This window comes from Phoenix dactylifera, chromosome 11, assembly GCF_051530095.1.
Source record: "Phoenix dactylifera cultivar Ajwa chromosome 11, Ajwa_hap1_PhDact_Kaust_v1.1, whole genome shotgun sequence".
NCBI lineage: Eukaryota > Viridiplantae > Streptophyta > Magnoliopsida > Arecales > Arecaceae > Phoenix > Phoenix dactylifera.
Genome location: NC_143200.1, coordinates 24,503,495 through 24,516,894, shown reverse-complemented (window position 1 = coordinate 24,516,894; position 13,400 = coordinate 24,503,495). Strand labels below are relative to the sequence as shown.

The 13,400-nt window shown below is 43.3% G+C and overlaps 1 protein-coding gene and 1 pseudogene across 2 annotated transcripts; one reads left to right on the top strand and one right to left on the bottom strand.

The window, feature by feature from the left end:
• Nucleotides 1-184: 184 nt before the first annotated feature.
• LOC103707100 (mitogen-activated protein kinase kinase 4 pseudogene) lies at nucleotides 185-1,881 on the bottom strand (annotated as a pseudogene). Its single transcript, XR_005512495.3, has 2 exons — nucleotides 476-1,881; nucleotides 185-389 (listed from the first exon to the last, which is right to left on the bottom strand). The product of XR_005512495.3 is annotated as a mitogen-activated protein kinase kinase 4 pseudogene (transcript).
• Nucleotides 1,882-7,016: 5,135 nt separating this feature from the next.
• LOC120111314 (D-3-phosphoglycerate dehydrogenase 1, chloroplastic-like) lies at nucleotides 7,017-11,799 on the top strand. Its single transcript, XM_039128094.3, has 5 exons — nucleotides 7,017-7,789; nucleotides 9,659-10,035; nucleotides 10,364-10,474; nucleotides 10,554-10,649; nucleotides 10,736-11,799. Exons 1-5 carry the CDS (start codon nucleotides 7,174-7,176, stop codon nucleotides 11,405-11,407), a joined length of 1,872 nt encoding a protein of 623 aa, XP_038984022.3. The 5' UTR covers nucleotides 7,017-7,173; the 3' UTR covers nucleotides 11,408-11,799.
• The last annotated feature ends 1,601 nt before the right edge of the window (nucleotides 11,800-13,400 follow it).

The window sequence follows — 13,400 nt, the reverse complement described above, 5'->3', positions numbered from 1 at the left end:
CATAGCCATCCATCCATCCATCAAGTGCTGTTTGTAGTTCATAAACAAAAAACAACATGCTTAGATTTTTTTTTTTTTAATATTCTATGAAAGTGGTATCATATCACAGTCATCCATAACGTCAATTGTTACACTCAGAATCCATACATGATAGCATGGAGAGAGAGAGAGAGAGAGAGAGAGAGAGAGAGAGAGAGAGAAATTTAGAAAAGCAATTTGCTGTTTTGGTACAATAAAAGTGTTCTAATTTCTGATATGACGAGAGATAAATAAGCTCTGGCATGAGCCACTTCATCGTACCTATATTTCTACTATCATCCTTTCCTCTTATATCAAAGCTCTATTCCATCCTGGTCGTCCAGAAAAGAAGTTCCCATTTCGATCACAAACTAGAAGGAAAACAAGAAGGGTAAAACTTCCGAAGCTAATTAAAAAGAAGATATATTTTAAGGAAAAAAAGAAAAGTTTCTATTACCCATATTTCATCTTTCTTTTTGTGGGCACGACAACCCAATTTGGAGTAGAAAGAAATAAAGGATCTTTCAGGCAGAAAAGAAAAAAGAGAGAGCAAATTCTACGTCAGCGGTACGAAATTATGCGGCGGAGACCGTGCCACCGGGGCGGTGACCTGGGCCTGGGTGATGAAGGGGTGGCGGAGGAGCTGGGCGGCGGTGGGCCGGCGGTGGGGCTCCTTCTGGAGGCAGCAGGCGATGAAGTTTCGGAACTCCGGCGAGGCGGTGGGCGGCGCCTCCGGTGGGTTGGAGTAGCAGATGGCGCACATGAGGCTGGCCCAGTCCCCGACCTGCCGCCCCAGTTGCTCCGCGAAGGGGAACCGCCCCAGATAGAACTCGAGCATACTGAGGCCGAAGCTCCAAATATCGCCGAAGTAGCCGTGGTAGACCCCCTCGTTAAGGTCGGTGTTAATCCGCTCGGGGCTCATGTAGGCGATCGTCCCCACCGAGGAATTACAGGTGCCCATGGTCCGGGCCAAGATCCGGCTGACCCCGAAGTCGGCGATCTTGACCTGGCGGGCGGAGTTGATGAGGAGGTTGGAGGGCTTGATGTCGCGGTGGACGATCCGGCGGCTGTGAAGGTAGGCGAGGCCGGCGAGGACCTGGCGGGCGATGTCGGCGAGGACGGGCTCGGAGGCGACGCGGCGGCCGTCGAGGGAGCCGCCGTCCATGTACTCGAGAAGGATATGGATGTCTCCCGCCCGGTCATAGAAGCCGTGGCACCGGACCACATGGGGATGGTCGGCGGTGCGGAGGATCTCGATCTCGCGACAGATCTGGCGGCGGGCGGCGTCCTCGTGGTTGCCATAGATCACCTTGAGGGCATAGATCCGGCCGGTGGGCCGGTGGCGCACCATCCAGACGGAGCCGCCGTTGCCGCTGCCGATGCGGCGGAGGCGATCGAGGTCGGCGAGCGCCGGGGTCTGCGGGGTGGCGGCGGTCGGGGGCTGGGCACCGCCGGGGGCGGCGGCGGAGAAGGAGGCGGGGGTGGAGGGGGGAGGGAGGGGGAGAGGGACGGCGAAGGACGGGGGATCGCGCTGGGGGAGGGGAAGGGTGAGGCCTGGCCGGCGGCGGGGGCGGGCGGGTTGGCCGGGCTGGCCGGGCTGCCCCGGCCGCGCATTGGGGAGTGGGCCGGGTCTCATTGCGTCATGGCGACGAAGCAAAAGGCGGGGAAGAAGTCATATATATAGAACGGACTGAAGGGCGATTGGGTCGTAGGGGGGTGGAGATTGATGGGGATGGTGGAGGGTTCTTGGAAGGAGGAGAGGGAGGACCGACAGAGAGACAAGACGAGTTTTCCTTGGATATTTTACACCTATATAATATAACAAATTATTGGGTTAGGATTTAAATATAGATATGTGGGGGGAAAATGGGGAAGAAAAGAGGCGGCTGGTTTTCTGAGTAAGAGAGATGGCGAGACACCAATAATTTACACAAGGAGGAAGATGAAAGGCCAGATGTTTCTAGTTCCATGCATTACAAATATGCTATAAATAATTAGAAAAATTCTAGCAAAAAATTAATCAAAAAATTTTGATGGCTATAATTATAATTATTATATATAAAAAAATAAAAATAAATATTCTACTACTAAGTCTGTAACTTTATGTCCTACAATTGTCAGACGCGTGGCATTAAAATTCAACCTTAATGATGTCAGCATGATTAAAATTACATACTGACGAGTCTTACTGCTTCAACTACTTGATACTCCAGTAGATGGTATTCTCCTTGAGTCTCTTCTTGCTTAAATTGCTATATATGGCAATTGCATTGTGTGATGGAAGAATGTCATCAGACGGGTTAGAGAAGAATCTCAAGCCTTTCGTGTAATTGCATGATTTTGCATTGAAAACTCCTAGTGTATGAATGCGTTAGGATTAAAATATAATTTTGGCGGAATTTTTTATGAGCATGCTAAGTGCAGGAATTTTTTCTATTATTTGGGACACTCGATCAAGATATTCATGCTTTTGATCAGCACTTTCTTATTTTCTTACATGAATCGAAAAGTCTGAGCAAAGAGAATCGTGTGTATAAAGATGGAAGTATTTATAGGTGTGGTCAGAGCAGAGACAAAAGGAACCAATTGTACAGGCCAAAGTTTTGTGTTAATAGTAGAAAAGTTCACATAATGATATTTTCATTATGCAGGCACTGTTTGTTACAAGTTTTAAAAATTAGCAATAAACATCTGAATTATTCGTTGCCCAAAAAATCTGTCGAAGATCTCATCCACGAGTAATCAATAACTAGTCCACTAATTGTGTATTTTGTGATGATGCCAGGCGGAGAAGCTTTCTTCTCCTCTTAAATATACATGTGAATGCATCATCAAACAATTCTTGCTTTAAATTAGTTTCTAGTTTTTTTTTTTCCTTTTATTAATATCTTGGTTTTCCCTCAAACTTTTCAATACAGTTTTGTTGAGATTTTTTCCCAAACCGCACCTCAAGAATCTAGTGACTCATCTCAAATAGAGGGTATACTTGCTCGAACCAGTGGCTTTAGCAATTCAGGTGGTCCAAAACCAGGTTAACCACAATAGGTTGAAAAGGGAAATTGAACCTTTGATCCTCAGTAAGGTCACAAACTACTCAACCATTGAGAGACGATACGGAACTTTTCTATTATGATACTTAAATGTATATAATCAAACCCGGTAATTGTGATGCTTGAGAATTTCAATAACATTTTTTTCCAAATAATATTTTCACTCTTAATACATAAACAAAAATAAATAAATGTACTTCATTTGTTCTTTTGGGTATTTTCAATATCTTATTACTTGAAATTATGTAGAATGCATCAAAATGGGAGATCGACATATATATACATATATATATATATATATATAGAGAGAGAGAGAGAGAGAGAGAGAGAGAGAGAACAGCCATGGTGTTGGGGTTAAGGGGGCAATCACAAGGGTATTGGAGATGGCGGTAGAGGTCATTCGAGAAGGAGAGGAGGGTAGATGAAAAGGGCTTGAGATTGGGTTTGTGAAGTTGAGAGTTTAGATGATCACAACATCTTAAGGGACTTGAGATTTCCCATTTTAAAGGAAGATGTGAGACCCCAAGTCTCAGTAAAACCCGATTTCTGGGTTCTATGAAATACAGATGATCTAAAACACATTGTAGGATCTTTGCAAACAGAGATTTATAAAGTTCTGTGGCGATTTGAAGTAGAAATTTGCCAGTTATAACGAAGCAAAACCCAAAGGCCTCCTAGTAATCGATCATGAATAAAATCTATATTTAATTAGGATGTTTGCATGTCAAGTGTTGTGATCTTTAATGGCCCGGATTAATTTGATTAGATCAAAGGGCACTAATCTTCTTTAAACAGAAACTGTGGATACCACACACAAGCTTACTCCAAATTATAAAATCGGATTAAAGCCCTTGTTTATAACACAACCTAAAATTTGACAAAATAGTATTTGGTAGTACTCAGATCGTGCATGATAACAGAAATATGCCAAGGAATTCTGAGCGGCCTGCAAATGCCAAGCTCGCACTTGGTAATATGGTACTTCCTCAGTGTAGGGTGGGACACCTTATCATCTAATTTCTTAAGTAGATGCTTAGAGACTGTGTTGTAGTATCATGGTTCGACACATTAAGAGCTTCACACACACAAACACACACACACACACATACAGAGAAGTGCTCCTTTTATATTCACCTCAAAGATCAGCTTGAAAACCGAACATAGGGAAAAGAAATTTTATTCGCATGAAATACTCCTGAACACAGTCTAGAAGACAACGAGATAAAGTACAAACCAACCAAATGCACAGTGCTGGGAATGGAAGGGAATTCAGAGATGGTGGGCTTAGGAGGCAATTCGACCTTCGGAATGGAAAGCACTGGAGGCAGTTCTACCTTTGGGAAGTCGGGGACGGAAGGCTTAGGAGGCAGTTCAACCTTTGGGATGCTTGGGATGGAAAGCTTGGGAGGCAGTTCGACCTTTGGGATTTCTGGTAATGGCGGCAGCTCAACCTTTGGCACAGCCGGCTCCTCTGGCATCGGCGGCAACTTGGGTAGAGTTGATGGTTGTAAAAATAATAGATGAAAGAAGCTTATCAGTTGAGACAGTGATTTCACTGTCCTTAAGAAAAGATCGCACCCAATCGAAGAATGAATCTCGGTGTAGCAGATAATGACGACCTATCCTACAGGATACAACAACTGGATCACTTCAAGCGTACACTCGCAGATGTAGTGATTCTGTCGAACAGCCCAGAACCGCTCAAAAAGACAAAAAATAGAGAGAGGCTCTAGGATAAGATTTCTCTTATCTTAATCCTCGGATCTGAAGAGGCGGGGTCCCCCCATGCGTGCGACGCGCCCGGTTAAACGTTTCCGGATCGGATTCGCCAATTTTGGCTTGGACCTCCATTGGGCTCGTGCGCTCAGAAAGACAAAAAATAGAGAGAGGCTCTAGGATAAGATTTCTCTTATCTTAATCCTCGGATCTGAAGAGGCGGGGTCCCCCATGCGCGCGACGCGCCCGGTTAAACGTTTTCGGATCGAATTCGCCAATTTTGGCTTGGACCTCCATTGGGCTCGTGCGCGCATAGGCTTCTTATTTTCTTTGCTTCACCAAGTTAAAAGATTGCTTTTAAGTTTTATCTTTTTCCAATATGGGACTAAAGAAAGTACAAAAGATAAAAGATAAAAAAGGGCAGAATTGAAATTTTAAAATATTCCAACATTGAAATGTAGGACAATAAGAGCCTTCTTTGGGTCGGAGCTTTCAGTCGTCTAAGAATTGAGCCGGTTGTAGTACTCACACAGCTAAAAGGTTAGCCCCGTGTCCAAAAATGCCTTTTTCAATTTCTCAGCCCATGCGTTTGATTCACAAATGTTTTTGAAACTTGAACCAGAGTAGGCTGTTGGGCTGCGGAGGCAAATGAGCGTCGTGCTACCTTGGAAAATTTAAAAATTGCTCCACACCCGAAGAGCTAAGCCTGAAGCATCGTGCTACCTTGGAAAATTAAAAAATTGTCCTCACCCCACTATTGCTTGAAACTAAATTATTCATTGTATAAAGAAATATAAAATATATAAATAAATCTACCTCATTTTATTAATTTAAATTTTTGAGAAATGTGGTGATTTTAACATGGTATCAGAGCAAAGATCCTGAGTTCGAACACTATCTCTGCACTTTTTAACTCTATTATTAAAAATTTCACATATTAGGCTCCCTATTAAAGAAAAATCCGGTCCATATGTAAGGAAGAGTGTAAGAAAATATAAAATATATAAATAAATCTATCTCATTCTATCAGTTTAAGCTTTTAGAACAAGTGATGATTTTAACACATGGAACATGAACTGAGCATTAGCTCCATGGCGAAGCTACCATTCGAGTAATTTGCTCAAATATATCTACATCGAGCATGGATTCGGATCATCCATCGACCGCTTGGGTAATTTGTTTCGAGTGCCATGCTCGAATCTCTACCCACAGTCTCTCTTCTTTTGTGAAGCTTCTCGGCAATGGGGAACTTCTTTTTTTTTTTATTTTTGCGGCGTCGTTAGGGTCGACTCAATTCTTAGGCGACCGAGGTGGTCGCCTAAGACCTCGGCCCAAAGAAGGTTCTCTGTAGAAAAGGCTTCAAAGACAAAATGGAAAGAAAAAAAAAGTCCTCTATGACTTCATCTTAGGCCGGCCAACTATAGAAAAGGCCTTAAAAATAAAATGGTCTTTAAGTCCCAAATATATTAGGCCACTTCTGGGCCGGCGAGAAGAGAGTTAAGGAGAGGCGCGTTCGTTAGGTAACAACTTGGAGCATATGCCCTCCCATCTCTTTTTGTGTGATGAAATCATCCATAATCAGCTCTAATATATATATATTACATGAAAATTGCAGTTGGGGTGCTTTCCTGGGCACTTCCGGAAATGGCCTAGGATCGGGCGCCCGCGTGAAATGAGCCTTGCCGTTGAACTCGGGAGAAGTCCGACGCCGGTCCTGGTCGGACCAAACAGAATCTGCCTTCGGTTCCCCCGCCGCAGAAGAATCCGAAATTAGAAACCCTCGCCTCCCTTTACCTTCTCCCCGTCGTCCTCGTCAAACGACCAAGAAAACTCATCGAATGGACGGCCAGATCAAATTTCATTCACCAAGGCTGTCTGCTATAACCTTCAGTGATCCCACTGATCAAACGGTCCGGGCCGTCCGATTTGGGTCCGTATCCCGTGAAGCGGTGGAACGTACAGTTGGATGGTGTCCAAAAGTCCGGTAGGGTCGGGGGGGAGCGTGGAATATACGCACGAGGAGACGGCCCACTGCCCTATTTTGCTAATTTTTTACTCTAAATGTGTCTATCACCACCGCGTGACCATCGTAGATCACCGCATCCATGGCTGTGAGCACACGATTTTCGCCCAGACAAGAGAAGGTATGCTCAGCTAACGGTGTCTGGATCCCGAGATGGTGAATGATTGGATCCGGGTACCAAGGTCCGAGAGATGCACCTGGCTACGCTCGCCCCCGCAATTAGACAAACTCATCGGCCTTTTCGCGATTAGAACGCAGCTACTTCTTTTTAAAGCGCGCATGTTCGAAGAAAAAGCCGGAGACCCAAAAAGCCATCCCGTTCCTTTCTCTCTTTAGGTCTTCGTGTTTCGTCCCGCTCCCAGAACCATGGCGTCCGCACCCACCAAGGCGATGCTTCCGCCCTCCGCCGCCACGGCGGAGCTCGCCCCCCTCCTCCCTCCCCCGAATGCCGCCTTCTCGGTCTCGTTCAACGCGTCGTTGTTACGATCTCGGCTTCGCTCTCGCTTTCTAGGCCTAAGGCTCGCCGAGGTCCCCAAGATCTCAGCTTTACACGGACGGAGGAGCCGAAGGGATCTCCGGATCGAGGCATCAGCGGCAGAGGGAGCGAGGCCAACGGTGCTGGTGGCGGAGAAGCTGGGGGAGGCGGGGTTGGAGCTGCTTCGGGGGTTTGCGAACGTGGACTGCTCGTATAAGCTCTCGCCGGAGGAGCTGTGCACCAAGATCTCGCTATGCGACGCGCTGATCGTGAGGAGCGGGACGAAGGTAACACGGGAGGTGTTCGAGGCAGCGGGGGGGCGGCTCAAGGTGGTGGGGAGGGCCGGGGTGGGGATCGACAACGTGGATCTCCAAGCCGCCACCGAACACGGCTGCCTCGTCGTCAACGCGCCCACCGCCAACACCGTCGCGGCGGCGGAGCACGGGATCGCGCTCCTAGCCTCCATGGCCCGGAAGGTCGGCCAGGCCGACGCCTCCATGAAGGCCGGTAAGCTTTCCTCCCCTCCGTGTCTCTCCCTCCATCGTCTTCTTTGCCCTCTTGTAATACGTCGACTTCGGATCTGATTGCGAAGTGGGTTGAATTCTTGAGATCTGGCGTTAAATTATTTGCTTGGATCTGTTCAAAGGGCCTGGCCTTTGCCCTTTTTTTTGTCACTTCTGGCGAGCTTACCTTCTATACCTGTGCTCTGTCGCCTCCACCGCCCCTTCACCAGCTCTCCTATTAAGAGGGAGAACTTCTGGTCACAGAGACGTATCTTTTAAGGGCGGTAGGTGCATTCTGTATTATTGGATCGAAGTGGTCCAAATGGAGGACTTGACGTATTAATTGATAGGAGTTTAGTCAAAGTTTTATTTTTTCGTATGATTGGGAGCATTGCTGAGATCATTTGACTTTTCTACTATAGTCTGCATTAATGCCCTCACCACTTTATTGTGATTTTTCTGATATACCCTGTTCCTTGGAATCAAGAAAAGTTCCCTTATCAAATATTCTGCTGTGGATTGCTTTAATTTAGATCTGGTGAAGGAGACTCAGAATTTACATTGGTATGTCAAGTCTTAAACCGGTGCCTTCATGAATTTCTAAACCTTATGTATTACTGCTCAAAATAGATCCAATTTATTGAATTTTTGAGGTGAGCTCCACCTGGAAAATGAAAATTATCTTTAATTCTATCTGATGTGGCGATATAGTCCTAAATTGATGAGAAAATTAATTCAAACACTTTATAATTATTTGGATATGATCTAGGCGACAACCTTAGATTTGACTATCATATGTTGGGAATATTCAATTCACTGAATTTATAGTAAGAGATATAGAATGGTCATCAATATGCACTTTCAAGTTGGATAGAGATCAGTTAAACACCTCATTCGTTCCTTCTACTAAATCCTAATCATTGAATTACAAATTGTGTGCTGCACAATTGTAGGATCCTAATGTATATGCAACTCAAGAGCTAGTATTTATACTGGCACTCCATCTATAGACCAAGATCCTAATGCGCAATTTGATCTATTTTGACTTTTGACTAGCTGTGCGTTGATATGATCTTTTCTCGGATGGTTCATTTTATTTCTTTGGTGCATAAGATTTTGATGCCCTTTCATTTGCTTCAACAATTAGCTAAATTTCTATTTTTGGATCTTAATACTGTCTTCTGTTTAAGCATATTGTGAACTGGGTTTCTTCTATTCATGCAGATATAAGGATAAGTTCCTTCTAGATGACGTATTGAGAAAAAAAAGTTTCTTCTCTCTGATGATAACCTGCAACTATATCTGTGGATGTGCTTCAGAAATCTTAACCTCCCTCTGAAAACTTTGTGTCCATTCATATCTAGAAAGCCCATTACCTTCTGATTCGACAACTTTTTCTCATCCATTTCTTTCCCTGTTTGCTAGCTCTGGCCACTCTTAAATTTCATTAAGTGGTGCCATGACAGTATTTCCAGTCACTGTTATATTCCCCAACCATCAGCCTCTTGGTATGTAATACTTGTCGATGCCCTTAACAGGTCTAACAGGTCATGGTAGCTACCTTCTCACGTTCTTGTTTGATGGGGAAAAAAAATGAACTTGATGTCTGTTTTATGACTACATGCATGCCGTGTAATGTGATTCCTTGATCATATTTTTGATTTGCATTGAAGTTGGTTTATTTGACTAATTGGCCATTCATGTACTGTCTGATACGGCATCTGTTTTGCATGCTTGCTTGCTTTCACTGTATTTAATTATCTATTTATGATGTCATTCTTGGTTGATGTGCATCGACAAAATCAGATGCTTCACGATCAGAAATTTCTAATATATGAAGCTACAACTGCACTAATCCCTTCATGATATTTAGGGAAATGGCAACGAAACAAGTACGTTGGTGTCTCTCTGGTGGGTAAGACGCTGGCAGTTATGGGGTTTGGAAAAGTTGGTTCAGAAGTTGCTCGGCGTGCTAAAGGACTAGGTATGCATGTCATTGCTCATGATCCATATGCCCCTGCTGATAGAGCCCGAGCCATTGGTGTGGAACTTGTATCAATAGATGAAGCAATATCAACTGCTGATTTCATTTCACTCCATATGCCGCTCACTCCTGCCACTGCAAAGCTTTTCAATGATGAAACTTTTGCAAAAATGAAAAAAGGAGTGAGAATCATTAATGTTGCCAGGGGTGGAGTCATTGATGAGGATGCCTTGGTGAGAGCACTTGACAATGGCACAGTTGCACAGGTACTCTTCAGATATGTTGTTGAAACATTTTCATGTTGTTAAAAAAATGCAATATGGTCTGCTATGGATCATTCTTGCTTACTGTAGGATTGTATGCCCGGAAGATTGGTGCTTGTTGAAACATTATAATTATGAACATGTCTTGGGATTTTCAGTGCACATTGACATGTTCATATGTTTGCCCACTGCTACATGGTTAAGGTGCAATGATCAAAGCATATCTTCACATCAGTGAAAATGAATTCCAAATTATTTTGAATGCAAAGTTTCAGTTGAACTCTGCTAAACACAAGTTTTATCTTACTAACTGTTTTCTGATCTGGATCAGGCAGCACTTGATGTATTCACTGAAGAGCCCCCGCCAAAAGACAGCAAATTGGTGCAGCATGAGAATGTCACTGTAACTCCGCACCTTGGGGCTAGTACCGTGGAAGCTCAGGTGTGCCTTTTTTGGCCCAGCATTTCTGTAGACCTGTATTCCATATCTTCTTTTGCTAAAACCACGACGAAAATTTTAGGAAGGCGTGGCCATTGAAATAGCAGAGGCTGTCATGGGTGCATTGAAAGGCGAACTTGCTGCTACTGCTGTGAATGCCCCCATGGTTCCTGCTGAGGTGATCATTTCAAACATACAAATGATGTTCCTTGATGCATTCTACCTGCTGCATCCAATTCCTACTCTTGTTATTATTTCTTCCAGGTTCTATCCGAGTTAGCCCCCTATGTTATCCTAGCTGAGAAGTTGGGCAGGCTGGCCGTACAACTAGTAGCTGGTGGAAGTGGCATCAAGGGGGTCAAGGTGGTATATACATCGGCTCGAGACCCTGATGACTTGGATACAAGAATCCTCCGGGCCATGGTCACAAAAGGCATCGTGGAGCCCATATCCAGCGTGTTCGTCAACATTGTCAATGCTGATTATACTGCCAAACAAAGGGGCCTCCGAATCAGTGAGGAACGGATTTCCCATGATGGCTCTCCTGAGATCCCATTGGACTCGATCCAGGTGCACCTGGCGCATCTTGAATCCAAGTTTGCCAGCGCCTTATCTGATGCTGGTGATATTAAAGTGGAGGGCAGGGTGAAGGATGGCATTCCACATCTCACTCTTGTGGGATCTTTCAGTGTAGATGTGAGTCTTGAGGGGAACCTGATACTCTGCAGGCAGGTCGATCAGCCCGGCATCATCGGACGAGTGGGGAGGATTCTGGCGGAAGACAATGTGAATATCAACTTTATGAGTGTTGGCAGGACTGCACCAGGGAAGCAGGCCATTATGGCTATTGGTGTTGATGAGGAACCCAGTAAGGAGACTTTGAAGAAGATAGGTGACATACCTGCCGTTGAGGAGTTTGTGTTCCTTGAACTATAGAGGCAAAGGCATTGCTCCATCACCCTTCTATGAACCCAGTAATATGCATTGGGCAAGCTATGAATAATTGCTCTGCTTGGAAAGCATGAGCTTCATCTGTACCCTAGGTATTTGAGGTTCTTTGTGTGATTGCTGTGTATCTGGCCCTGCTAGGAAATAGCAAAGTGGAAGATTTTTGTGGCTCTTCTTTGGTCAGTGGCATCTATTTATGAGTAGTCAACTTCTTGTATCATTGAGACCATTGTAGTAGGTGATATTTTCTTCTCTTGATTGCGGCATGCATTCTTTGAGTATGAGCCTTGGTGTAAGCATGATAATCAACTTTATGTTATTCAGAACATTTTAGATTGTAACACCGATAATTATCAGTGCATCTTTTTCTCCTGAATCAACATTTCTTCTACCTTAATTTCAGGATCATGCAAACTATGCCAAATTGTTATTCTTTAGTACCCACCTGTCGGAAGAATTGTAATCAAAACTTCAGGAGCATTGCCCTTATAATTTTTACTGCCAGTTTTTTCCTCCTGCTGCCATTTGTCTTCGTATAATTGTTGTTTCAACCATGATTTCTTGGCAAGTCCTGGAATTGCTTGCGGAATTGTAGGAGTGAATCTAGGGTAGGTGATCGATGCGTGCAGATGCTAGACTGATATTTTTTCGATTTTATTTTTACTTCGACATGCCAATGCCATTAAAATGATAAAAGAAGTTAATGAAATCCTTTTGCCTTTTTAAGCATTTGTTTTGGATGGGATAGCAGTTCCTCCACCTGATAGCTCCTTTCAACAGTACATGCGTGATTGCCATATTGCTGGTTGATAGCAGAAAGGGGAAGAAAAAAAAAGGAAAAAAGAAATAGAAGAATTCTTAAACCCAAGAAATAGGTTTAAGAATTCTTAAGCCAATCTCTTTACTTTTTCCCCAAATTTTATTCCTTTCATTTTTTTATCTTCTCAAATATAAACCGGCTATGCTCTCTCCTTAAAAAGAAAGAACAAGAAAAAGAATTAAAAAAAGACTTATGATGTTACCTTAATCTGCAAAATCTTTGTATAAATTTGAGCCATGATCATTTTGTTTTAGAAGCCTGAATCTAATTATGTGGCTCGAATGGACACGAAACCGTAATTCGTTAAAATTTTAGTAACGAGAGCATAGAGAATGGTAGATCCGCGCAGTCAAACCGCAAAAAGCTCTTAGCGATCCACAGTACGGATGCAGGGCCATGTGTACGTTAGTGAGGTAGGGGAATTTTGGTGCTGGCCACGACGCGAGCTCCGTGCCGTGCTGGCATTAGTGGAACAAAAGCCTCTTATCTTGCTTTTATCAGAGAATAGTGGGTAATAAAGTGGAACAAAAGCCTCTTATCTTGCTTTTATTCCTATTTATCCCACTAAACAATTATTTATGGAAGAACGGAAGTTAGCAAGTGGGATTTCCGCTGATCTATCTGTTCATTTTTGCCCCCAACTTATCCATATTATTCTTTTAGTGTAAGAATATTCTCTCCCCAAAGTTGAACTACATAATTAACATGAATTTTAACAATTCGAAACCAACAATAATCTATCCAAATTCAAAATCCAAATTGTTGAATATGATCTTCACCGACCTAGTCTATCAAGTAGATATCAAACTGGATAATTTAACAATATGATACTTTTATTATGATGTAATTATCAAATTCTAGTAAATTTAAATCTATCCATATTTTAGGATGCACTGATCATGCCCCGATAAAGTGGATTTTCTATTTATTCCATGTCATGTATTTTATTATGCTAGCGCAATTGTTATCATTAATTTTTGTACTAACTTGGTAAATAGATTGGAGACCATCTAGAAAGGTCCGAAATTATTTTTTAGATATTTATTGTACAATAGATTATGTTCAACCGTTTCGATATTCAATTTAAATAAATTAATATTATTTTAACATTATTAACTCATTCTATAAGGAGTTAATTATAAAATATGTTATTCAACTCAA

Coding starts and splice junctions, on each gene's coding strand:
- LOC120111314 (XM_039128094.3), top strand. CDS start 7,174: ATGGCGTCCGCACCCACCAAGGCGATGCTTCCGCCCTCCGCCGCCACG. Junction 7,790..9,658: donor CGACGCCTCCATGAAGGCCG/GTAAGCTTTCCT, acceptor CATGATATTTAG/GGAAATGGCAACGAAACAAG. Junction 10,036..10,363: donor ACAATGGCACAGTTGCACAG/GTACTCTTCAGA, acceptor GATCTGGATCAG/GCAGCACTTGATGTATTCAC.